A 27,624-nucleotide genomic window follows, 5' to 3' on the forward strand; every position below is an offset into this window, starting at 1 on the left:
GAGAGAGAGAGAGAGAGAGAGAGAGAGATCAGATTTTTCAAAGTCAGCTTTGAATCATGTCTCAATTTATGCATGAGGGAATTTTCTCCTTTCCGCGCCCTTCCACTCTTCATTCCTCCCATTCATTCATTTTGTGACATGTAATATAAATTGGAATCATTCCAGTGGCTTTTCAGAGATCTTTCACAGATTTGTAGATCGACACCATCTTGTGGACTCTGGAGCCTTGTATTATTATTTTTATTATTTATGTTTCCTGTTTAATTCAGTTTCTAACTACTGTATCCCCTGATTTGAACAGCTCTGTAACTTCTTATTTCAATATTGAATGTTTGTATTTTAATCTGTAAAGTTAAAAACGTTTTTTTTACTTTTTATATTTTTATGTTTTTAATAAAGTTTGATTTTATTTATTTCTAAAGAGATTGTTTTATTTCCCCAAGACAGAAGAAGGGGCTGTATCTTCTAGCCACGTGCCTATGAGCTTAGAGGAAATATTTCAGGTTTAATATTTTGACATTAAATTTAGAAAGGTAATGCAGATTTTGAAACCTCTGTTTCACACTACTAAGATTAAGGGATAAGTGCCAGGTGGGTGCTCATTGGAAGATTGATGGTGGCAGCAGGAACTACCATCCTACTTTCCCAAAGCTGAACATGAGGCTGGAATTCTGTTGTCCCATTTTCTGCTTTACATAAAAACATCAAGCTTGATTTCTAATATCTACATGTACAATGTAGATACAACATACAATTTTATTGGCATATATAATTGATTTTATACTGACTTCCAGAGGGTTTTTCAACTTCCTAGTCTAGCCTGCAACCTAAGATTATCTAACCATCTGTCTCCAAATATTTTAGGATAGGGAGGCTTTCTCTCAATCACTCTCCTTTGGTCATTTCCTGCTTAGATTATTGGAACACACTCTACATGGGGCTACCCTTGAAAAGTATCCAGAAGCTTCAGCTGATAAGAATGTGCGTGCTCATGAAATTTTGGGTTCCCCAAGGATGACACATATAACACCTTCACTGCATGAGCTGCACTGGTTGCCTAGTTTGTTTCTAGGTCCAATTCAAGGTGTTGGTTATCACCTTTAAAGTCTTACATGCAGTGGTAAATTCACTTTTTTTACTACCAGTTCTGTGGGCGTGGCTTGGTGGGGCGTGGCAGGGGAAGGATACTGCAAAATCCCCATTCCCTCCCCACTCCTGGGGGAAGGATATTGCAAAATCCCCATTCCTCCCCACCCTCGGGCCAGCCAGAGGTGGTATTTGCTGGTTCTCCAAACTACTCCATTTCCATTTCCATTTATTGAATTTATAGGCCGCCCAATCCCGAAGGACTCCGGGCGGCTTACAGAAATAAGAAATATTAAAAAGGATTAAAACAAATAAGACACAAAAATTAAAAAGAAACACAACATGCACCCAATCTAAGCGGGGCCGGACCTCAATCAAGAGGTCAACAGCCCCAGGCCTGCCGGAAAAGCCAGGTTTTGATAGCTTTACGGAAGGCCATGAGAGTGGGTAGGGTCCGGATCTCTGGGGGTAGCTCATTCCATAGGGCCAGAGCGGCAACAGAGAAGGCCCTACTCCGAGGCATCACCAGCCAGCATTGTCCAGCTGATGGCACCTGGAGAAGGCCCATCCTGTGCGATCTTATCGGTCTTAGGGAGGTATGCAGCAGAAGACGGTCTTGTAGATATCCAGGTCCTAGGCCATGTAGGGCTTTAAAGGTGATAACCAGCACCTTGAATTGTGCTCGGAGACCAATGGGAAGCCAGTGCAGCTCGCAGAGGATAGGTGTAGTGTGGGTGTACCTTGGTATACCCAGTATCGCTTGCTCAAAATTTTCACTTTCGGTTCACCAGAACCTGCTGAATTTCACCCTGCTTAAATGTCATGGGGCCAGGATACCTGCAGAACTGTCTTCTTCCCCTTACATTTATCCATCCCACTGACCCATGTTACAGACCCTGTCAGTTAGAGTTTTGACTGGCAGTTTCCAGAATGAGAGTCTTCTCTGCTGCTGTCTGCCTTTAGAATGTCCTCCCCTGAGAGATGAGTTGGGCCCCCATGTTCCTCCCTTTCCAAAAGAGTTCGAACACCTGGCTTTGCCCACTTGGGATTCTCAGAGAAGCAGACAAACTTGGAGTTGGTTAGCACCTAACAGACCTTCCCCCACCATTTAAACTTTAATTCTATTCTTCTTTTAACCATCTCCTATTGAAATCTAATATTTTTATACATTATTTATGTGTTTAATTTTACACGGCCCAGAGACACTCTATTTATGAGATGGGTAGTCTCTAAATTTGATAAATATTATTAAATGTATATGGTGATCAATCTTGCTGCCATGACTCAAGGCAGCTTTCAAGATTTAAAATTGAAAAAAAAAAAAACACAGAAATCATTAAAAAACATTTTAAAAATATAACACATAAAACCCAAAAAATATTAACCAAGTCCAGTCCTTTTTCTTTCCAACATGAGCCACAGGCTGCCGATGATCATTTCAATTTTGTTTCCTATCAAATTTGATTCTGTAATTATTCACTCAACATCTCTCTGATAAATGTGTCTCTGAGCTTTATGTATCTTATTCCAGTCGGTGAGATTACATTCCTTATATGTCTATGAAAGAGAAAGAGGGGAGACTTCAAAAACAACAGCATAGCTTGTAAGCACTCCAGTATTATTAACTAATGGAGAAAGATAGAAGGAACAAAAAGTCCATAGATTTTATAATGATTGCAAGAGAAAGTATGTTTATGCAACGGAGATTCTTTACTACTCGGATTTCTCAAAGGTGCTTCACATTGTCAGAAATTTTTGATAGTATGCTAAGCATCTAGTAAGCAATCAACAGCAAGCTTTGCCCTTCTCCAAATAGCAAGTTGCTATTTTAGAAGTCAGGGAATCTTTCTAATTCTTCTGCAGCAGAATTTCAGCTGTGCCTACCTTGCCACAAATCATAGCAGCTTGGCATTGTTACTGCAAATTGATGGCAACTAAGAGGGAGTTCTGGAGAGACATGAATCTGGGAAGACAGGAGGCAGGCCATCTGCTCTACATTGCTGACTCCTGCAATAAAGTTCAGGTATTGTCAGAGTGACAGATCTGATCATTGTACATCAGGCTGTTGAATTTTAAAAATAATAACGGGTTGCTGTTATTATTCACAATTTCAAATTTTAACTATGTTGATGCAGAATTTTATTATCTACCTTGAGAATTGTCTTAAATCAAAAGTGAGTTATAGTAATTAGAGTATATAATTTACTGTTATGGAGATTAGGAAAAGAAATTGACATTCCTAATTATTTTTTCTATCGGTGAATTCTAAACAGTTCTTACTGGGTTTCTGTTAGTCTAGTTGGAATCCTGAGACTTTACTTTGTTGTACTGTATGGAAAAAAAATTGTTTTATTAGTATTGTTTATTTTTGTAATAAAGTGTACACAAGGAATATTTATCTCAATGTTATACTGAATAGTGTCCATGGGTCTTAATAATTAAAATTAGGCTTTAATAAAAATGCTGAAGTTCTACAAAGATTTCATGAATAGTTCTGATATTTTTTAACTTTACCTCATGATTTGTACATGCAGTTTGTAAGATTTCTAGACATTATAAATCTTTATTTGTTTCTTCTTAAGATAAATGATGGTTGATTGTGCTTACTTGGTTGAATGATCACAAACTTAATTTCATGTAAATTAATTATCTGAAAAAAACAAGGAATGTGCTTAAAAGACTTTTGAGTTGATCTTCCATGATATAAACAGGAGGGGGGAAAGCTTAATAAAATGGCACAGCTGTTAGCTTTTGAAGCTGATAATATTGCACTAATATCCTGCCAGGGAAATTAGACGTAGCAATGTGAATGATAAATTACACACAAACACAAAGTAGAATTAATTAGATATATATTTGCATTTTTTGTGAGCATTCTCATAAAACATGAGGTGGGAAAAGTTGCTCCCTGCTGCAAATAGAAGGCCCATCTTCTGACATCCAGCAGTGGTAGGAATGGGAGCAATTTACTGTTTTTATTGCACAGAGGAATTTTAGTTTGATTTACCAGTGGTCCCAGTAATTACAAAATGTTCTGAAATTCATTCTCCACAGATAAATACACAGCATTAGATCTAGATTTGGAGGGGGGGGTGTAACAGCATCATAAACTACTGAATTTGTAAGCAAATTTGGTGATTACGGGTTTTGGCAGTTTTATTGTTTTAAACAAAAAGTAATTATATTCAGAAATATATAATCAAAATATTTGTTAGAATGCCAGTACTGTACAGTGGACATCTTAAAACCAGTGAAATACGTACTAAAAACAAATTATTTAATTATAATTACATTTGAACTTCAGAGTAAAAAGGTTTTATGTACCAAAGAACTATTAAATAACAATGGATCCGCAAACACGGTTCTGATTTTAATGGTTGAATTTAGATTTTAATTTATTTTAAATCCTCTAATTTAAAGTCTCAATTGACATATAACAATATGGACAACTTTTTCTCTTTCTTACAAGGGCTCCTTTTTTTTTTCTTTGTTGGCGGATGCATAATAGATGGTACTGAAACTTTGAAGCTTTCAAAGAACCAAAAAGAGATTGGGAAACCACCACCGTACTATATGCAAAAGTGTGTTTTGCACCTGGATATTTGTAAAGAAGAATTTGTGAATTACTCAGTCGACTTCTTTTACTTTCATGCCCCCAAGATAGACATGTGTCTCAAGTGGCAAGTAAATACTTTCCTGGGATTTTTTTCTCCTCTATTCAGTGTAATTCTCTTTGCTAAAGCTACTTGAATGGCCAATGGATCAAGGAGAGAGCGCTGTCGTGATTAACTATGTGAAGCAGAGAAAATAATAACTAAAATGAAAATAATGACTGAAATAAATCTAGCTCATGGGATTGAAGTTCATGTTTTCCAGTATCCAACAATCATTTGTCTAAGTGTAGCTTCCACTTCAAGTTGAATCTCAGATACGTTATGCATTTGAAGTGTTTTTCAACATTCTATTAAAAGCATATAAATAGGTATTTAACACAACAAAGTATAAAACTGAATAGGCAATTACAGGTCATTAAGGATTAATAGCCATTGAGTCGAATCTAGAGATGATTTTTATTTATTTTTTGGGTAATTTTAAAACCATGTTGCTAATATATCAGCATTAAAATATAATACTTCAACGAACATATACCAAGAGAATCTCTTTAATTTCACTTTATACTGTAATTCGGGTGGAACCCTGGGAGCTATAAAAAATAAAATAAAACTGATTATCTTGCTCAGGCAAAGTCAACACATTGTCCCAAACTTTCCTGCTTACTTTCTTATACTGACAAGGCAGAGGACACAACTATGGAGTGAATTTTGACAAACCTCCTGTTTTGCCCACACAAAACTCATGTTATGCTGAGAGTTTGTTCAGAGAAAATGGGGAATAAAACCTGGAACGCCACTTGGGAGATGGTAAGATTTCAGTGTGTGGCCATCTGTCAAGCTACACAGTGATAGGTGGATAGGTAAGCAGTGGCTGGTGATTTCTGGTGTGGCATATAAATCTTATATATCTAAATCTTTAGAGTATCTGTGTATTTGTTAGTGAAGTTCAATATTTGATCAATATTTTTTTAAAATTTCTAGCTATTTAAAATGAAAAGGGGTTTATTTCATGGTAACAGAAAAACCTAAGATATATAAGAGCTATGTATCTTTTAATAAATGATTGCTTCCACAAACCAAATCCTGATTATTTTATTCTGAGATGGTTTGCCAAATTCATTTGTCATTTTAGGAGGTCATGATATCACAAGTTTGAGGATTCCTACTCTAAGAAAAGGACCTCTGACATTACAATAGATCATTACTTGGTGTATTGATTAAATAAATATTACGTTGCATCTCTGCAAAACAAGATTCAGCCTAGAATTTGTGAAATGTTTTCAGAAATCTTAGAATATTGCTGACTTTCATTTCAACGCTCTTTAAGAGCTGTCAGAAATAGCCCTATATTAGTGAGAACTTCTGCTAGTATCTATTTTCTGTGATTGGTACTCAAGTAATGAACTCTGTGGGAAATGTACCAGCTGTGGTACCCAAACGCAAAGCTTTCTCATCTTCTTGCACAAGATGATCAAAAAAATAGAATTGGCATTCTTCTTTTCTCCAATTATTATCAATGCAGGAAAAATAAATTAAGTGTCAGGAAATCTGTTCCCTATATTTATTTCTGAACAGTACAAGCTGACAACTCTGTCATAGATTCTGCTTTTTTAGAATGAATTGCAAATCACCTCTCAGAAAACTGTTAAGACATATATGGAATATGATGAATTAGTGGCGCTAGTTTTATTAGCTCCATATTTCATGAACCTTAAGTTTTCAGCCATAGTAGTACTGTAACCTTTTCCTTCAGTCCCTTTTCTTATAATTCATAATATTTCATAATGTTATGGCACCTAAAAATGCTATGCAGGAGGGTGACGATAAGGAGTCCCTGCAGTCAACTGTAATGGCTTGGTTTAATTGCCAAGCACCTAAATTTTGTTCTTATGACTGCAAAGGCGCTGCAGTGGCTGTAAATTCAGGTAGGAGTCGTAAGTCCCTTTGTTCAGCACTTGTAATTTCAGTCACTGAACAAATGGTCGAAAGTCAAGGACTATCTGCATTTTCCCCAATATTTTATTTCTTGTAATATCAGTCACTGTTAAATAAGAAGGAAGGAACTTGGAACTGTAGGATCTTGCATGCAGAAGCACAGAGAACAAGAAAAGGAGAAAAGTGACTTGTTTAGGCTCACTCTGACATGAGCCAGAGACAGTTTCATAATATAGGTATTTAATTTAAATGGGCCAAACTTGTGAACTATATAAGCATAGACAACTGTTGTTGTGACTGTTGTCACAACCAACTGAACAAACCTCACTTATCTTGAATCTAGTTAAATGGATTTAGTACATTTTTGGTTTCTCTCAGTGTTCTCAAACATCCTTAGACCTACAGATTTTCATCAGTTGTTATATGTACTGAATGATCATTCTTCTGGCTTGTAAAAACAGATGGGAATTTCATAATGCTAAAAAAATAAAATATACCATAATATGGGGTTTATAGTATATTCCACAACCAATCAGTTGTTTCTAAGCCTTTGTGATGCTGCTAGTTTCTGTTGTATTTTTTTAATAATCTTAACGTTTATATGAAGCTCTCAGGATTATGATATATATGATGAGGGGCTGTACAAGTCATTGCCATTTATTATTATATTTTTAATAAATATAGCTTTTTTCCTTTGAGTCTTTAATATTTAAAATATGTCAAATTAAGAACTTGCTTCATTTTTACAAAGGTTCAAGTTGACTCTATAAATGTCACATCCTTAAGATGTCAGCTGTTGAAAATGCAAATTCAGTTTTCCTTTTTCTTTTTTTGGTAGCATTTATTAAATTTTAACTGAGCAACATAGGGTATCAGCATTCTCAATTCTGGCCATGGATTGTATAAAAATCACATTTGCCTTGTTTTAATATATATTTCTTAATATACCTTCCTTGAAATTCTCTTCCAGAAAGAAATTAAGCTCACCTAAAGACCTGCTGAATATTCAATTTCCGCCCTGCTTTATTTGTTACTTGTCAAATTTTGCATTTTTCCCACAGTATTATTTTATTATTTATTTGTTAAATGTATTTGCTGCCTATCTTGCCATGGGGCTATTCTAGGTGGCTTACAACAATAAAAACAGAGAAATTAAAAGAAGTGTTAAACTTATTTGTAAACTTATTTGGTATTTTGGATGTCTTAAATGTTTGAAGTTAATGAGCCAAAGAGCCTCAAATAAAATCAGTAATTGAGGAAATTCAAAAAACTAGTTTGTCATGCACAAACTTGAAGCTCTAGCATATGTTTCAAAATTCAGGGGAGCCTTATTTTTAATACAGTAATAACAAATCTCACTAATTTAGGCCATACCTTATTTGTTTTACTAGGAATTAACATAATGTGGTGGCCCCTATTACTTTATAGACTAGTGAGTTTCAATGTTCTGTGGATAGCGAAACCAATGCAGTAATTATCAACAGAAATATTTAAAACTCCAGATAATAATGCAATAATGAGGACGTGTTAAAGCTAATAGTATTGTCATCTTATGCTCACCATATAGTGTCATGCAAGATATTTTAAAAACAAGCAAGAGCCAAATTTCATATCTTTAGAAACAGAGCAGGAAAGAAACCAAAGTTTGAAAACAGTATTGGAATAGTCTTTATTTTCTGAAGTCATTCCTTCCCCCCCCCCTCAAAAAAAGAATATCTTTAAAACAAAAGGAACATTTTACATTTGCTGAGGATATGTAAATGTGAAAAGGGGGCAAATCTATTTAATGTTTCCTTGCAGGGGCTGTGGAGGAGATGGCCATTTTAAATTTCAAATCTTCCTTTTGGATAAACATAATAATGCACCTCAAAGCCTAGAACATATTTACTAAGACACATGACTATTTAAGATGAAATACCTTGCATCAATATTAATCTATTAAATAATTAAATAATACATACTTACATAATAAACACCTTAAAAGATAGTCTTCGACTTGCTACCATTTTTTTCAGCAACAGTTCAACATTATGATGATGCTGAAAGTATGATGAATATGACCAATCCTCTGAGTTCTTATCATTGCAACATTCCCATGGTCACATGATTGCTACCTCTGAGTGCTTGGCAACTGGCTCACATTCGCAATTTGTTGCAGTCCTCTGCAATGATGTGATTGCCATTCACGGCCTCCCTGTCAGCTTCCTTAGAAAGTCAATGGGGAAGCTGGTAGGGAAGGTCACAGTTTGTTATGATAAATCTCCCCCTTCCTGAGCCTCTCTGCACTTCTCTCTCACCCTTGTGCACCCTCCTTGATTCTCACTACATCTCCCTTAAATCCCCCGTACACACTCCCTGAGTCTTGCCATGGCTTCCTCACGTCATCCTCTCATGTACTCCCTTGCACTTTCCTCCACTCTCCACCCAGCAATAACCATTTACCTGCCTGCTAGCCTGCTTATCAGCTGCCTGGGTCTTGCAATTTCCTGCCAGTTTCTCCATTAACTTGGTTGTGGGAAGCCGCAGGAAGTTGTCTTGCCAAACAGTTGTGGCATTCCGTTTACAATTGCATTGCTTAGCAACAGGAGTTCCGGTCTCAAGCGTTATCCTAAGTTGAGAACTATCTATGTACTTTTTAGATGGCACAGTAATTTCATATACTTCAGCATTGTGAAATGTGACCTTTTTTTTCTTTATATGTAAATCAGAGCCTGATATAATCAAGCTTTCAATGGACAGGCTGCCACTTAAAATACATAAAGAGTGTTCTATGATATACATTTTCCGTAATTGATAATACTGTGCCTATTCATATTCTCTGAATATGATAAATACTCCTAGGATGCTAAAAGCAAATTAAAATAACCTGTGTAGGCGAGCAAGGCTTGAAATTACTGTATTTTTCAGAGTATAAGATGCTCCTTTCCCCACCCAAAAGAGAGTGAAAATCTGGGTGTGTCTTACACACTGAGTATATTATTTTTGGTCTCCTGAAACCCCACCCCACATTTTTGCAAAAATGGACGCACAGAGGGTTTGGGAGGCCTGCAAAGTGCTCCTGGGGGCTAGGGAGGGCAAAAATGAGCAACGAACGGGCCTGTTTTTCACAAAAACAAGGCTGTTTTTGCCCTCCCAAGTCCCCAGGAGCACTCTGCAGGCCTCCTTCCAAACTCTCTGGACATCCTGTGGGTTTGGGATGCCTGCAGAGTGCTCCTGGGGGCCGGGGAGGGCAAAAACTTTTTTATTATTTACCTGTTCAACATCTTGGTGCATCTTATACTCCCGTGCGTCTTATAGTCTGAAATATATGGTAACATACTATATGTTCTAACAGAACTAGTTACAAAGGTCAATATGGTTGTACTTCCTCTACATTCATTGCTTACAACTTGCCATTGATAAACTAATCTCTTTTTTTTAAAAAAAATAACATATACATTCACTTTTAATACTAGAAAATCCTTTTAATTCAGAAGAGGATGAAGGATAAAAGTTGCCTTCTGTATGTTGTGCCTAAAAAAATTCAAGTAATTTAAAAAATGCAACATTACTTTATTTTTTTTTAATGTGTTATTTACTCAGCTCCTCCCCCCCTCTCCTTTTCTTCTAAAGGTGCTTTGACGGAGTGCTATGATGAACTGGGAAACAGATACCAGCTTCCTGTCTACTGCCTTGCCCAACCCATCAACATGATAGAAGAGAAGGGTGATCTAGAGACTCTGGATTTTCCGGATCCTCCGCCTAACTCCGGTCACGAATGCCAGCTTCGTTTACGCCTCTCAACAGGCAAAGACCTCAAACTTGTGGTTCGCAGTATGGACACTGTGTATCACATGAAGAGACGATTACACACAGTGGAAGGCGTAGAACCTAGAAGTCAGCGATGGTTTTTTTCAGGACGGCCACTCGCAGACAAAATGAAACTGGAGGAACTGAAAATACCAAGGGATTATGTGGTGCAAGTAATTGTGAGCCAGCCCTTAACAAATCCTGTCTTGGTGGAGAACTGATTTTTGCCTATATGCCTCTTCTTTCCTTTCCCTGCTCTTCTATTATGTGGGAACTTTTTCACTTTCCATTCTCTCCTACAAAAGGTTTGGTTCCAAGCAAAGACCAGCAAACCCTCCATCTGTGATGGAGTTTAGGTAAAAACATACATGAGCAAATATGCGCGCACACAAACCTTATGTATAAACACACAGTCCCTGTTTCTAAACTATCCTTGGAGGCTTTGTTCAATTTAGTATTTCTTGACACCACTCTTAACAAAGTAAATGGAAAAATGTTTGTGATAAAATGAGCCTGAAATTCAAGGTGGATAATTCTAAAACTGTGCTTTGAACTGTAAGTGATATATTGATCCATGACAGTGAAAAGCACTTTTTAAAGGATTAAGCCAAATCCAACTATTTCATGAAATCAGTGTCACTTATAGTTCAGCTGATCATTGTAGCTCCCCTGGTTAATCTAGCATGCTGTGATATTTGTAGGGGTTGTTTCTATTAGGGTTTTATTTACTGGCTCAATAAGACTCCTGCTTAATAATGAGTAGCAAAGGACTAGAGGTACACTCCAATAGTGGTATGTTCTCAAATTCAGGTTTTACTAAACATTTTGGTACATTCCGATTTAGCAACAAATTGCAATGTGCTAGGGCTGACTTCAGGGTGTATAAATACTGCCTTCTGAAAAATTAGGCAATAATTTATTAAATACATAATTTCTTGTCTATGTAAGCTGCCCATTTTAAGGAAACTTGCCTACAAATCCCTGTCACCAATAAAAAGGCCTGTCAAATAATTTTACACTATTATGATTGGTGAAAAATCAATTATTCAAAGTATACCAGCTTGAGAATATTAAAGGCACAGGGCATCTTTTATTTGATATGTTCAGCTCTGATGTTTAAAACAATAGTTTTGAACCTTCTTTACCCTCAAAAATAGCAATGAACTAATTAGGAAAAAGCACAAGCTGGTTTCATACACTTTTCTAATAAGAATTTGTCTTGCTTGATAGCATTTTTACCCACAGATATTTGTATTTTCTTGCCATAATCAAGCCTGCAGTTTTTATTCTTACTCAAATTAAATATACGTACGTATGTACGTACACACACATAGACACACATACGCTGCCATTGTACACAGAATGAGAGAAAATTATGAGAAAGGATTGGGGGGAAAAAACCCTCACTAGCAGGTGAAAATATTATAGACTCTGTAACGCTAGATCTTTCAAATATACCATTAGACCCATAAGTACATTTTCGGGGATTCTGCATTGCATGTATATTTATGTTATTTTCCCTGAATCCCTAAATAATTTGTAGAGATGGAAAATTGCATTAAGACTGGATTCATTTAATTTGTAAAAGTAACATATATACCCCATAAACGTTTAAATAAGAGAGCATCTTTCAAGTGCTCTTATCTTCCATGACACCTGTTCGTACTTATGCATTTAACAATGTATAAAGAGTGCCTGTGGCAAATAGATTATAACTTTTATAGTTGATAGATTTTAAATGATGTTGTCATTTATCTAGAGCTCAATGTGAACCTTAGCAATATCATACAAGATTTTCTCTTTAGAATCTGAAAGTAAGACATTCTTTAGGGAGTAGGTACAGTATATCCTTTAAGAGTGCTTTGAGCAAAATTAGTAATGATTCTCTCTAGAATAATAAATATGTTTGGAGAATGGCACTGATCAAGTGTATCAGAACAATGGGCATATTCATCAAATGTTATTTTAAAATGGAGCCTGTCATTGGGTCTGCTCCTTGATTCTGACATGATCATGTGCTTGGTAGTAATGTCATCATTTCTGGCACAACCTTTGCTGGCTAAATACCAAATCTAATTTATCTTTCTTTATGCACATGGACCTTACAGTTACAGAATTTCAAGTTTTAATTAAATTCATTTTTTTATAAAAGATACAATGTGCATTATCCCCCGTTTTTTTCATTTAGAAATCAGTTTTTATATTTACATGAATGTATCGTGTGTCACAACTATAGAACTCTTCTGCTCATTGTCTATTACTGTTTGATCTGGATTAGGGTCATTTAGCAACTAAAATGTTTTCATAGAAATATTCAATGAACAGTAACTTTTAAATTGTTGATTAAGTTTCCCTTTTCCTGAAACTGTTGTTGGTGTTCCATTAATATTAAGAGCCCAACAGTCATAGAATGAATTCAAAATACTGCACATCACTAGCGATACTTTTATTATTGTCACTATATGAAGCAAGATCTGGATGTGCTTTAAGTGAAATTTAAATTTTGACTATGTTAGAATTTTCATTTATTTGGGCAGTGGCTAGATAAGGAATATGCACTACATATTGCGCAAGTTACTGGATTATACATCAGGAAAACTATGACAAGAATTATTATTTAGCACTTTTTATTTTTTCCAGGACTATTTAGAAAAGGAAGAAAAATTGCAACTATTAAGGAAAAAGTGAAAGTATATATAGTCTGATGGTTTTTGTAACTATTGCCCTTTTTATGTATTCACCAAGTTTATCAAATTAAGTTTCTTGAATGTCCCACAGTGAATTATATTTACAGTACTGCTGCCACAAATATGGGGATGGGCATGGTGGAATCAGCACAGAGCAAGTAAGCACCAGCTCCTTCCTATCACTGGCATTCACTCAACTCTCTGTAGAAAAAATATGACAGGCAAATATATCCTGTATAAGTGTTGTCAATTAATAGGTAAATCAAAAGAGTAAGGAACATCCACTACTTCCTTTCCTTTTTCTCTTCATGGAGATAAGAGTTTTCCTGTTGTTCAGAGAACAAAGTTGATGCTTTTCAGTGTTGATGCATCGGGATTCAATTGTGGATCCTCAACAGCTGCCCAAGAATGCTGGCCAACATGATTATAGATGTTTTAGAATCACTGTAATAATTTTGTAAAAACAGCATCTGGAATATAGTCAGCTGTAAAGTGCTCATCAGTAACCATATTGCTCTGAAGAAACAACCACCAGAATACATTAGAATAGTTTCTGTATTTCCCACAGTCCCTAGTGGGCCTTCATGAACAGAATTCACATTGTGACAATGCTCTGATTATTTTTTCTAACCTTATAAATCAGCATGGAAGGCACAGTGCAAGACATTTCCTGAAAAAAATGAAGGATACCACTCTTACAATTAGAATGGAATACTTTTGAAAGAAAAAATGAATATCCATAAACTTAGAATTTGATTAACACCAACAAAAGATCAATTTGGGGCAGATGCATGATAATTTAATTACTTCTTCTTTTGCACTGATATAAGATCTTCTATTCATAAATAAGGGATATTTAGTATCTCATTTAATTCATATGTATCATGAATAATTTTTACTTTGAATAGAAATTGTTTCTCAGAACAAAGGAAGAGTTGGTGAGTCTATTATTTCTTTCTTTTTCTGCCTCACAGAAGTTTATAATATGTCATCACCACCATCATTCGACTCTTAAGAAATAATAAGCCAACTACTATAGGCTTTTAATGTTGTTAATCTGCAAGAATAATCAGTTATTCTGCAATAACAGAAGTTCAAGCAAGCACTGTATTAAACTGAATTTATATGTAGTCCAGATTCCGATTCACTGCCAGCTCATTGTCTACAAAATGTGCCTCCCTCTCCACTCCTATGTAAGGTAGTATATATTATAAAGATAGAATACTTGGCTGAGTTATCAAAAGCAAACAACAATTTCCCCAATAGCCACATCAAATTTCCATAACATTTCTAATTAACATTATTTTGCTGTTGAATTAAAGCTACAAATATATCCAATAGTTTGCACCCTTGTCTGGCAAAGATGTCAATGCTATATGCTAGTTTATGGCTAGTTTATATTTTGTTTGTTCTGCAAGACAAAGGACAGTAGCAGTGCTTGTACTCCATTATGTACAACAACGTAGCAACAAATTAATATAAGATGGACAATGTTTACTGCTTCACCATGCTGTGGGAAAAGTTGTAAGATTAAGGAAATGATCATATAAACATCATAATTCTCTCATCTCTAAAGAGATGTTCAAGAAATAATTTGATAAGAAAAATAGTGTGTTTTAAAAATAAGTTGATGGGTAAATCCCTCCATTTTATTAATAGTATGGTTTCTCAATTCATTACATAAATAATTAGGATTTATACATAGATGGTAAAGCATTGGGATATAATGTTTGATAACACATGATCTAAACAACTGACAAGGTGCAGAAAGGTTTTTACAGAAATGCTTTCATTTTTTTAAACAGCCAAACCAGTGGTGGGATTCAGCCAGTTCGCACACTCCAGGAGAACCAGTTGTTAACTTTCTGAGCAGTTTGATGAACTGGTTGTTGGAAGAAATCATTAGGGAAGAAAACCGGTTGTTAAAATTATTTGAATCCCACCACTGATCCAAACCCAAACATAAATTAATTCAACAGTTATATGTATATGTGTGATGTGTACACAAAGACAGACACATAGGTGCATTGGAAGCATTGGCATATTAGTGTTGATTTTTTTCTTCCTCAATTTTGAATGTTATAATCATATACATCACTTGAAATACTTTGATGTTATAACACCACCAATGTTTATGTTTGTTTTATTTTTACATGATTGTGCATTCATAGTGTTTGCTTACGATTATGTGGAGCTTTCCTTGAAGTGCAGTTTCTTCATCAGTCTAGCAACGTGCTTCACTTACAAATGCCTCCCAAGTGTGCTTTAAAAATACATTTCTACCAAACAATATGTAAATAGCAGAAAGAAATGCTGTGTATAGGGGATACAGAAATGAACCAATCTACATTTTCAATATTTTACTCAAAGGAAGAGAATATTAAACTAATACTAGCAATTTCTATTGGCTTGCATCCATGCTCTCAAGATTAGTTGGCTGATTTTAAAAATAATGATGTAGCCATGAACTATTCATTCTTTAATTCAACTCTTTTGTTTCCCTCCATCTCATTTTAAGATAGAATTATTGGAAAGCATATCCGTAAATGTATAGAATTAAGAAGTATAATAGTGGGGTTTTTTTCCTTAGAATTTGCTTCATAATTTTGAACAACAGTGATGGGTTTATCCACATGGCATTAGCAATCCATGAAAAATTATGTTCATGCCTTCTGATTAAGGTCACGGGGTAAATATTTCTGGAAATAGTGCAGATGGTTTGCAAACCAGAACTATGCTGTTAAATAGAAGATCCAAATATTGCTTTTATGGAGAATAGTAAAAATGCATCTGTTTCATCCCATTTTCTTTCCTGGTAGTTAAATCAAGCCAAAGATGGAAGTCAGCTTAAATGAGTATTTTTGGTTTTTTTTATTTGAACTCACAGATATACAAACCATTTCTGGGGCTTTAACTGAAATAATGAAATTGCCTTCTATCAAGGGCCTTTGTTGTGCCTCTCTTCTCCATATCCTGGGAATGTCAAGAAACTGGAGACAGCCTTTCGAGCAATTATGCACTAGGCAGCTGGCAGTGTATAATGACACTCTTTTGTAGTGTGCTGAGCAAAGGACTCAAGTTTAACATCCTATTTGTCTCATGGTAGTGGCTTCCAAAGATGGCTGGTACCATCAATTTGTATTTCTTGAATAAAATATCTTCTCTTTTTCTGGTAAATCCTTTTTTGTACACTGTTTGTTGTGTGCCATGTATCTAAGAAGCATTCATGTTCTACAGATGGTTAGTAATGCAGTACACAATTTCAGTGGCTAAAAGGAGAGGAATTAATGATGTGACACCTTTTCTTCCTGTAACTTTTATAAAATTAAAAAAAAAAAAACTTTATGCATGGATTGTATGAACCTTTTTTAAGAGGTTTTTTTTTTCATTAGCCCAAGAATAAAGTCTTGCTGTCTCTGAAGATACAGCTAATCTTCTCAAGCCACGGCTTATATTCATGCTGTATCTCTGTCAGGTCAGTAGTCCAGGCTCATTCATATTCAGACACTATGCTTAGATCTCCGAGCACAAATAGTTCTTTTTGAACAGTGAAATGAAAAGTATAAATGAAACTTTTTGATTTCAAAAAGGTAAGAATGTATATTATAGAATGCTATGTGTTAAAAAGAAAAACAAAATGCCTTTTAGTTATTTTGGGGAAGGCTAAGTAATAAAGCTAATACAGGATATGTCTTGTTTTAAAATACAAATTCTGTGTTCTTTCTCTCTTAAACTACAACTAAATTATTTAATGGTTGTTTCTATCCTGCCTTGCTGGAGTCTGTAGGTCAGCAAATGCCCTTGTACATATTATTATAGCAATGCACTGGTGTGCCTAATTGAAAATTCTAAATCTGTTTAGAGCATTCAAAGAACTGGTTACATAGCATCATTACTCCCTTATGTCATTTTTAGCTTTTACTCAAGTAGATGAGTGGGAAGATTTTGATCTGAGATCCCACAATCATCGATCATTTTTAGTAAATCCTTTGTTGCTAATTTGAATATAGAAGTGCCAGGGTTACACCGTGGTTATGAATGAATATTTAATACATTTACATCTACTTTAAGATTTCTATTTTGCTTGCTTATTGTTCTTTTAGTCCACTTTTCAATTACCATCTTCCAAAACCTACCCTTTTTCTATGAATCTTAAACCTATATCTGATGTTTTTTGGATTTTATTTACCATGGTGTTTGTGAAATACTTCTTAAAATTCAAATACTTCAAAATACTTCTTAAAAATAAAGAGTTCAAAAAGTGATAGTGGGCTTTTTTAGATATGTTCCCATCTTTGGAAGAAAAAAAAAATCAACTGTACTACTTTACATAAAAATATGCCAAGAAGCCACAGCAACTGCCAGCATGCACACAAATCAAAATGTATGTGAATTTCTAATGTTTTAGAAATATATTAGATATCTCAATGCAAAAATTCAGGACAAAGTTTCGATACTATGATGGAAATTCAGGCTGACCCTGACATTCTTTCCCCAAATGAAATGTGGTTCAATACTCTATCCTAAAGAAATGGGAAACTCCTTTTGCAATTAAAAAAAAAAACCTTCCTTTGAAAACTACTCATGTTTGAAAAGTTTATAGTTTTCACATGACTCTTGAACATACTAGTTTATTGCTATATAAGGTATCTCTATAAAGGGATAGGAATATCTATTGGAGCACTTTCCTTATGTGTGGTGCCCAGAATCTATTTATGTATCATGGATATTTGTAGTAGGCCACAATCTGCTCTTTTTAGACATGCTGTCAATCTAAATGAAGTCAAGGGAAAGTATTAAGTCCTGCAAATGTATGGTTGCAGATGTGAAAGATGAGACAATCAATCAGTTTGGGGGGTGGGGCATTAAAAGGAGTTAAGTTTTGGGCTGAAGCAACTCCAGACAAGTTGAGATGAAGCTTCCTCTCTTAGATCAGCCATGTTAAGTAAAGAAAAAAATAGGCAGGAGTGGGGGGGGGGAGTTATTTTGATTTCACAAGCTAGCCTAGAGCTCTGGACTTTTCAGACACCTCATCCACCCATTCTAGATGTCCCATCTTATACTGCTCTTTTTAAATATACAGTGCTCCATGCAATTCTTCCATTTTTCTTATAAGCACCCAATTCATCCCAATAAGTGATCAGTTGTTTCTTGATTCTCAGCCTTGTTTTTTATTTTTTGAAAAGTAGGTTATACTTTAAAAGGTGATTCATTCTTTAAAGAACACTGAATATTTCTATAACACAGCACACCATCTCATCCCTGCTTATTGGTATCCTGTTGCTGTTGCAAGGTTTTCTTATCACCATCCTTTTGGTTTAAATTGCTGCACCTTGGAGAACTGTCATAGATTAATTCTACATGCTGTTAGAACAGCTTCTGTTTAAATCTGGTAAAATTAATATACTCTTCTGCTGCTTCAACTTCAGCTGCGGCTTTGGCCATCTCTCTTTTCATTTTATCTCTTGCTTTCCTCTGTTGTCTATCAATGCAGAAGATTGTAAACATTTTGAACTCCTTGTAGTTCAATTGCTAATGGAGCAAAACATAACAGTATTTTAGTGGAATATTGACAGTAGGCTTATAATGTACAGTGATACCTTGGTACTCAACTGCTTTGAAATTCAGCAAATTTGGCACTCAATGCATTTTGACCTGAAAATTTTATCCTGGTACTTATTGTTTGTTTGGTACTCAGCACAGGTTAGAACTTGTCAGTATCAGCTACCTTGTGACTCACTACATTATTCCTTATGGGAAAAAATTGTTTAGTACTCATTGTTTTTGATACTTATCATGCCTCCTGGAACCAATTAACAATAAGTACCGAGATGCCACTGTAATTCCTAGAAGATATTTCTGTCACTCTTCAAACAGTATCCTGCTTTACTCTTCCTCCCTCCTCTATTAGTACTCTTCAAACTAAATCTCAGAAGTCCATAGAACTGCCTGAATATAATACCAAGCATTCATCCTTTTAAAGGCAAATAATCTCATTTTATCATTCTATATACCAAAGTAAATTGGATTGGAAAGTGAATCTTACTTCAATATTCACAACTGCTTGAATGAGGTCTCCATTTGTAAGTGTACTAAAGTAACAGTTGACTGTAGGTAGGTATTAGAAGCTGCATCACCCAAACTCAGTAGGTGGATATTCTCCAGTGCATGCTGGAGTTGAATTCTGGAATGGGCCATATTATCAAAAGTTGAAACAGTAAGCTGATGAACTTTTTCGAGCTTGAAGTTTCATATAATCTTAACAAAGACAGAATTTCTTTACAGAATTTGCAAGTAGGTAACTAATTCTTACACAGGAAGCAAGTTCAGAGCTTCTGCTTAAATTAATTAAACCTTTTTGCAATGTGAGGATCAGGAAGTTTCAATGTCAGTGGATGCTGCCATGTTGATACAAAAAGAGAGGCCATGGTTACCAAGATCCTTCATAACGTTCACATGAACTTAAATCATGTTACATATGGCTGAGAGGTTAGAAAGGATATCATGCCTTCTTAAAATGACTAAGCCCTTCCATTGCAGCAATCTGAACATTTGTTATTTGTGGTTAAATAAAGTGGAACTATTCACAGACGTGACCCGACAAAAGCGCGCACGACAAAAGCACGCTGATAAAACCGCGTCGCTAAAACCGCGACATCATCAATGCGCCCACAACAGTGTGGCGACAACAGCGCGGAGACAGAAGGGTGCTTTACAATAGCACGGCGACAGAAAGTCGATTTAAGTTAAGGTAAGGATTAGGTTTAGGGTTAAGTTTAGTGTTACGTTTAGGGTTAGGGTTAGCGTTACGTTTAGGGTTAGGTTTAGGGTTAGGTTTAGTTTTACAGCGCGCTTCTGTCGCCGCGCTGTTGTCGGCGCGATTCAATGCTCATTCGTCGGAGCACTTTAGAACACGCGGTTTTGTCACCGCGGTTTAGTCGGCCGTGGTTTTGTCGTTCGCCCTTTTGTCGGTGAACCATTCACAGAAATGCAAGGCAAAAGTAGCAAGATTTTGAGCATGAAATAACAAGCCAAAAATTATCCCCAAATAAATCTTGCTTGCTACAAAATTAACTTTGTAGGTTTTTTTCCAACAAGTTCTGCCTAAAGCACATACTGGTTTACCATGATCTTTAAATGTAGCAGAGGGACTAACATACTAGAAGGACATAGGTTTTGGTGGGCAGCAGTTACAATATTAGGTGGGGTTGCTTCTGGCTTACAAAAGACACTGAGATGACACAGCTGGGAAGGAGGAACCTGTCTCCTATGTTCATCATTTTTGATTACCTCATCACCTGAGATGTCAAAGTCCTTGAATATCTGACTCAGGTCAGTCTTTTTAACATTGAAAAGGAAGCGTGTGGCCTGGAACTCTGCTGGAGCAACTGTATGGCCCCCATCAATGTCCAGCAACTCAAAAACGGCATGAGAATGACGATACATGAACTGTTTTTCAAGATGGCTCTGGTCAAAGACAGAAAGGCAAAAACAGCAATAAGAGCTACTGCTCTAGTCTCCTCAAACATTAAAAATAAACATTACTGAAAACAACAACAACTTGAAATGCTTCTAAAATGGCAATCTGTGAAAAAGAATAAACCTCAGGGATGATAACAGGATTTGAACAATACCATCTGTTTTCCTGTGATGGCTTGATGATGAGATTTAATGAGAAGTGATTCAGGATAATTGTACAAAAAAGCCAAACGTTGGAGTTACTAATTTGTTAAGAAGTTAGCCTGTAGACCAGAGCTGTCAAACTCGTGGCCCGCAGCCCAGATGTGCCATGCGCTGGCCACTCCATGCCTGGTATAGCAAAGGGGGAAAAAGTCAGGATATGTCACATGACACCACCATGATGCTGTGAGTTTGACACCCCTCCTGTAGACCATAAGATATATTTCAGCGTGATCCGACAAAAGCGTTCCGACAAAACCGCATCGCTAAAACCGCGACATCACCAAAGTGCCGATAACAGCGCGTCAACAGAAGTGCGATTTAAGTTTAAGGTAAGGGTTAGGTTTAGGGTTAGGTTTAGGGTTAGGGTTAGCGTTAGGGTTAGGTTTACAGCACGCTTCTGTTGACACGCTGTTGTCAGCGCGATTTAGCGCTCATTCATTTCCGCGTTTTAGAACTCACGGTTTTGTCACTGCGGTTTAGTCAGGCGCGCTTTTGTCGGTGAACCATATTTCAGGCAGGAAGACTTCAACAGAATGTTGGTTTGTGCTCATGCAACACATATCTAAAACAAAGCAAAAATCATTTTTTTACTGTATATTTTTTTAAAAAATCCAGGCATTTCTACTTTTCCTGATATTCTTAAATCTAAATAACACTCTGCACAGTTAGTCTTTGTTTACCAGCCACTTATTCAGAACCATTCAAAATTGTGATGGCACTGAATGAATGGTGCTTAGGACCAGTCCTTGAAATTCTGGCTATTGCAGCAACCCTACAGTCACATGGCTATGATTTCAGCACATGGGAACTGGACCACACTTAATGGTTGCAACATTCTGCATTCATGAGCGAGCCATTTGTGACTTTCCTTGCTGGCTTCCCTGGTGCAAAGTCAATGCAGAAGCTGGCAGGGAAGGTTGCTAGTTGCTCTGGCAAGTTCTATTAGCCTTTTTGTGTTTGCACCCATTGCATCATGCCTCCCGGTCTTCCTACACTTGGATGTGGCCTGTTGCAGCCTTCCCAAAATATCCCTCAGCCTCCCTTTCACATAGTATCTCCCACCCCGCTGCAGCACCATCACACTCCTGTCAATCAGGCTACTTTTGATAATGGTACTGATTCAGAAGGCCATTAAACCCAGATTTTAAAAAGTATACTTGTAACAGCTGACAGGTATATGAGAAGCTATGCAGAGTAGAGAGAGGGAGATCCTTACTGTATAGTGCAGCTGCCCATGACTGTTTCTTTGAGCCATATTGTACAAGTCCCCTATGTATCTGTCATATAATGCAGGGTTCCCCAACCCCCAGTCTGTAGACCAGAACCGGTCTGCAGCATGCCAGAAACTGGTCCATGCAAATAAGTAAAGCTCCATGCCCTCTCCAGTCCATAGAAAAACCATGCCCTCTCCAGTCCATGGAAAAACCATGCCCTCTCCAGTCCATGGAAAAACCTCTCTCCACAGAACCAGTCCCTGGTGTCCAAAAGGTTGAGGGTCGCTGATATAATGGACTTGGTTTTCTGAATCCTTGTCCTTTTTAAAGCTAGGGTATAAGAAGATGCTAGCAGGAGTGAAATTCAGCAGGTTCTGGGGAACCGGTAGCGGAAAATTTGAGTAGTTCGGAAAACCGGCAAATACCACCTCTGGCTGGACCTAGAGTGGGATGGGAATGGAGATTTTGCAATATCCTTCCGCCAGGAGTAGGCAGGGAATGGGGATTTTGCAGTATCCTTCCCCTGGAGTGGGGTGGGAATGGAAATTTTGCAGTACCCTTCCCCTGCCATGCCCACCAAGCCACACTCACAGAAGCAGTAGTAAAAAAATGTGAATTTCACCACTGGATGCTAGTCACAGGAGAAGACTGCAAGACTGACATTTATTTCTAGCTCCACAAACAATGATTTTGCCCAGGCTAAGAGCATATCTAAACTATTTACAATTAAGTGAGGTTTGTTTTTTAGCAATAAAGGATCACTGATAGTCTCTTCAAAAAATTTTCTTATTCCACCATAGCATTTGAAAATAAAATTGCTACTAGTTCAGCTAATTCAGGAATAGTTCACCCATTGTGCAAATTGCAATTTTTGAAAATTATGACTTTGAATAAGATGATATGCTGAAACATCAAGACTCAGTTGCCTTCTGTCAGTAGGAGTCAGATGCCCAAATTGTAGAAGCTCTTATCATGGTTTGTTTATATCAGTTGACATCCCAGGCTAGTCTCTATTCTAATAAAACAGAATTAGAAGATACAGATTATTATTTTTTAATCTATTAGATTCTCAGGGAAATCTGCCAAGGATTCTGACGTAAATGATGAGAGAAAACATGTGGCTTCTAGTCAGTTGATTCCCATAGAAGCTGCAGCCAAGGCGGTAAACACTCGATAAAGATATGTAAGCTTTTTCACTGTGAAATCAGAAATGAGAAATCAACTTTTATGAACAATTGAACTCAGAATTGTCCATCCATTTGCAGAATGGAAAATGCCTACAAAAGAGATTTTTCTTCATTTATTTAGCACCCCAAAATTTCACTAAAAATCCTACTATATAAGTGAAAGATAGATTGCATGATGAAGGGGGACTTCATTGCAAAACCAAATGTTTCTTCAGTCACCTTCAGCAATCTAACTCTTACCTCATGTGCCATTATGATGCACATTAACATGTAGAATTCGTCAAAGCCGATCTCCCCTTTGCCATCCCAATCCAGTAAATCAAAGACTAGCATGATCTGACAATTGGACAGATTAGTTACATGACGAAGGAAGTAGTAAAACTGCAGATCTGAAAAACAATGTGGTGTTAAGCATTGTGTGTACAAAGGCTCTATTGTAGTTAATAAAACTATTAATAATAGTATATTGTACATTTTAAAATATCCAGATATGGGCTGCAAAAATCCAGATGATGATACAGAAAAAAACTGTTTATATCTTATAGTAGCCATCTTAATTTTTGCTATCAAAATCTGGTAACTCTAATATATTCCAACTTCAGAGGTAGGTTGCTCCCGGTTTGGCCCGGATTGGGCGAACTGGTAGTGGCAGCAGTGGGTGGGTCCGCCCACCCACCTGGCTGCTTCTGCACATGCGCAGAAGTATCGTGTGCGCATACACAAGAGCGAACCGGTAGTAAAAAATATGGAAACCCACCTCTGTCCAACTTGTAATACAGCAACTAATATTGATTGGATTTGTACATAATGGTTTACTGAATAAGTGATAATAGGTTTCCCACAACAGAATAGTTAAAATCTAACAACATATTTTGGCTTAGTTAAATGTTTGAACCCAGCCACTGATTAACAGCAGACCAAATAAGAGTGGATGTCAGTATCTCAAAACAATCATTTGAAGACATTTTCCACATGTTACTGAAAAAGTTTATTTAAAATATATAATTGAATATATGTACATTCCTAAAATAGGTTGCATGGTGATGTCACAGAATCAAAAAATGATGCTGCCTTAAATCAAATGAAGTGGCATACATTCCTGGAAACAAGTATGAAAACCAGTTTGCCTAAATTTGGAAGCAGTCAGTCCTATGCTCTACTTGAGACAGCCCAATGCAGCACTCCCAATCTGACACCTTCTAGATCAGGGGTCTCCAACCTTGGCAAGTTTAAGACTTGTGGACTTCAACTCCCAAAGTGAAGCTGACTAAGGAATTCTGGGAATTGAAGTCCACAAGTCTTAAAGTTGCCAAGGTTGGAGAACCATGTTCTAGATCAGATGGGATTGAAACTCCTAGAATTCCCACCCTAGTGGCTACACAGTCTGGAATTCTGGGGGATTAGTTCCAGAACATCCAGAGGCCACCATGTTTGATAAAAGTACACTATGAGGTACAACTTCAAGGCAGGGCTTTACTCAGCATGTCTTCAAAGAACCTCTCCCAAAGGTGTTTTTCAAAAGGCAACTGGACTTTGCTTTTTTCTTGAACACATTCCACTTCTCTCCCAAGAAGCTTCTTCAGTTCTGGCTGAATTGTGGGGAATGGAGGGATTCTTAGCAGCCATCAGTTCATCAGCACTCTGAAGGTCAGTTATTAGCTCTCTGAGACTTGTTGAGGCCATTTGAGGGTTTATCTTACCCTCAGGTTCACTTGATTCAGAATTCAGGAGATAGATGGAGTCATATCCCTCTCCATGTTCAAAAAGGGCTGTTCAATTTCAACATAGATAGCCTCTTTTACCCCTCTTTCAAACCAGTGTCATCTTTCCTTGAAGGTCCACATTCTGGACACTACTTAGCTCCTGTCTACAATACAACCCTTTCAGCTGTCCCAAAAAGGTTCCACACCCATTTGCACTCTGATTCACGTAAATCTGAAGGTACAGATAAACTCCCAAGTGACCAGGTGACTGCTAAGAATATAACCTCTCCAATTCCTTATCAGTCTTCTATTTTTTTTTGCCCCAGAATTGTCACAGTTAGGTCAAGTTTGAACTCCTAATTCCAGATAGTGGCTATGTTTGCATGATATATGAACCTCAGCATAGCCAACCATATTTAACCTAGTAATTTGTGCAAATTCAGCTTGTGTAGTTAGTCTACACCTTAATATGTCACAGTAAACCCCCATGATAATTGAGCTGAATAGATCATGGCTGATTTAGCCACAGTTGAGTGTCAAGGAAATACAGCTGCCGGGACAAATAAGAAAAAGTTAGTGAAATACTCTAACAAGAGAGGCATGTAATGCAATCTACTTGGACTCATCTTTGATAGTTAACCTACAGGTATCTTAAACTGTTCAACATAGCAGTATCATTTGACTTCCAAGTCTGAAGATATTCAATGAGGTCTATTCAGTTTTCTCATTTCAATGAAGTTGAAGAAAAAACCCCAATACTTTAAGATCTTCAAAAGGAAATAATACAGTAATGATAATCCTATATTTCATTTTTATAGACTTTTTCTTTAGCTTCCATATCCTACTTACTATTCAAAGTGTTCTTGTTATGAACATCAAGTAGATGAAAGTAAGCTGTCAGAGCTCTGGCATTTCTGACAGATAATAAGCAATATATTTTATCTAAGCACAGAAAATGAAAGAAGCTTTTTGGCTTCAGCCTCATCTTGCCACAGAAGAATTATGTTTATATTTGGAATTCTGGAATTCTGGAATTGATCATGGTGATGCCAACACTACAATCCCAGAATTCCATCCTGGAATTAGAACATGATGACAAAAAAAGACTTTTGTGCTGTTCTATAAAAGCTTTGCACCCAGAGAACAAGGATAGATAAGAAACATTTCTGTCTTGTGTTTCATTATCTATTTGAAGGTATTGGCTAGATTAAACATCAATCTAATTCTTTTAGTTTCCCTACAAAAACAGAAGACACAAGTGCACTGGTATTGCCGACAGTTTATTGGTGCCTACTACACTTCCTTCCCCCTGTAACATTTTTTTTAGTTAGACTTATATACCGCTTCATAGGGCTTTCAGCCCACTCTAAGTGGTTTACAGAGTCAGCATATCGCCCCCACAATCTGGGTCCTCATTTTACCCACCCCGGAAGGATGGAAGGCTGAGTCAATCCTGAGCCGGTGAGATTTGAACCGCTGAACTGCAGATATCAGTCAGCTGAAGTGGTCTGCAGTACTGCACTCTACCCACTGCGCCACCTCCTTTAAACTGTTCTTCAAGAGGACCAAAGATATCCCTCTGCAAACTGTCAATACCATCATCTTTATATAAACAAATGGCTTCTAAGTCTCATTATTATGCTATAGATCAGTGATGGCTAACCTTTTTGTTGTCCCGTGCCAAAAGCTTGTGTGCGCATGCACCCATAATGCATGTGATTCCCCATGCTCCCTGTCCATGCATGTGCACATGACCCCCGTGCATGCACACAACGCCCCCACGCTTCCCCTGCCTGCACGCACAATTCCCTGCATGCGCTCCACATGCACACGTGACCCCGCACATATGCATGTGACCCCACACATGTGCACGTGACCCCCGCACATGCACATGTGACCCCACACATGCACGTGACCTTATGCATGTGCATGTATCTCCTGCATGTGCCCTGCACCCCTCCTCCATGGATGCATGGCAGAGCCCTGAAAACCAGCTGGCTTGTGGGAGGCGGTCACACATGTATGGTGAAGCTAAGCTGGGGTGACAGAAAGGGCTCTGAGTGCCACCTGTGGCACACATGCCATAGATTCGTCATCATGGATATAGACCCTATTGGCCTTCTAAGAATAAATGGGATGGGATTTATTTGGAAGTTAAGCCTCCTGACCAAAAAAAAAAAAAAAAAAACGTGCAAAAATGTTGAGTTTTACTGTTTAATTTACTTTTGTGCACATTTCTTTTTGTATTGTCCTACACTCCCTTTCCTTTTTGATTGTAAGCCGCCCTGAGTCCCCTCAGGGAAAAGGGCGGCCTATAAATGTCTAATAAATACCTAAAAAAAAAAAACCTAAAAAAAAGTTGGGAGCCGAGAATATCTTAAGGATCTTGAGAGACTAACAAGGACTTACCATTTGCAAAATTACTTACCAGTAATTTTCAAACTTGGAAACTTTAAGATGTGTGGACTTCAATTCCAAGAATTCAAGACATACCACTCTTCGCCTTTCTCTTTACATTCATATGTATATTCAGTCCAGTTTTCAGACTTTTATTGCTGAAAGGTAGGTACATTTACGAATAAAATTCCATCATAAATCTTCTCATTGCAGATTGCTTCTTAAATTTTGCTATTTTTCTACTATACTACCATGTTTTCCCCAAAATAAGACAGGGTCTTATTTTCTGTTGACCCTCAAAATAAGTGCTTGGCCTTATTTTTAGGGAG

The 27,624-nt window shown here is 37.0% G+C and overlaps 2 protein-coding genes across 2 annotated transcripts in view; one reads left to right on the top strand and one right to left on the bottom strand.

The window, feature by feature from the left end:
• The window catches only part of UBTD2 (ubiquitin domain containing 2), a 76,186-nt gene extending 65,455 nt beyond the window's left edge, over positions 1 to 10,731 (top strand). Inside the window, exon 3 of the mRNA XM_032209330.1 lies at positions 10,248 to 10,731. Coding sequence (XP_032065221.1) covers positions 10,248 to 10,645 — 398 coding nt within the window. The 3' untranslated portion in view covers positions 10,646 to 10,731. The remainder of the gene's footprint in view (positions 1 to 10,247) is intronic.
• A 4,570-nt stretch (positions 10,732 to 15,301) lies between these two features.
• On the bottom strand, positions 15,302 to 25,883 carry EFCAB9 (EF-hand calcium binding domain 9). The gene is made up of 4 exons (XM_032209332.1): positions 25,748 to 25,883; positions 23,436 to 23,584; positions 20,402 to 20,578; positions 15,302 to 18,643 (listed from the first exon to the last, which is right to left on the bottom strand). Exons 1-4 carry the CDS (start codon positions 25,881 to 25,883, stop codon positions 18,479 to 18,481), a joined length of 627 nt encoding a protein of 208 aa, XP_032065223.1. The 3' UTR covers positions 15,302 to 18,478.
• Between the last annotated feature and the right edge of the window lie 1,741 nt (positions 25,884 to 27,624).

The sequence above is a fragment of the Thamnophis elegans genome, chromosome 2, assembly GCF_009769535.1.
Source record: "Thamnophis elegans isolate rThaEle1 chromosome 2, rThaEle1.pri, whole genome shotgun sequence".
NCBI lineage: Eukaryota > Metazoa > Chordata > Lepidosauria > Squamata > Colubridae > Thamnophis > Thamnophis elegans.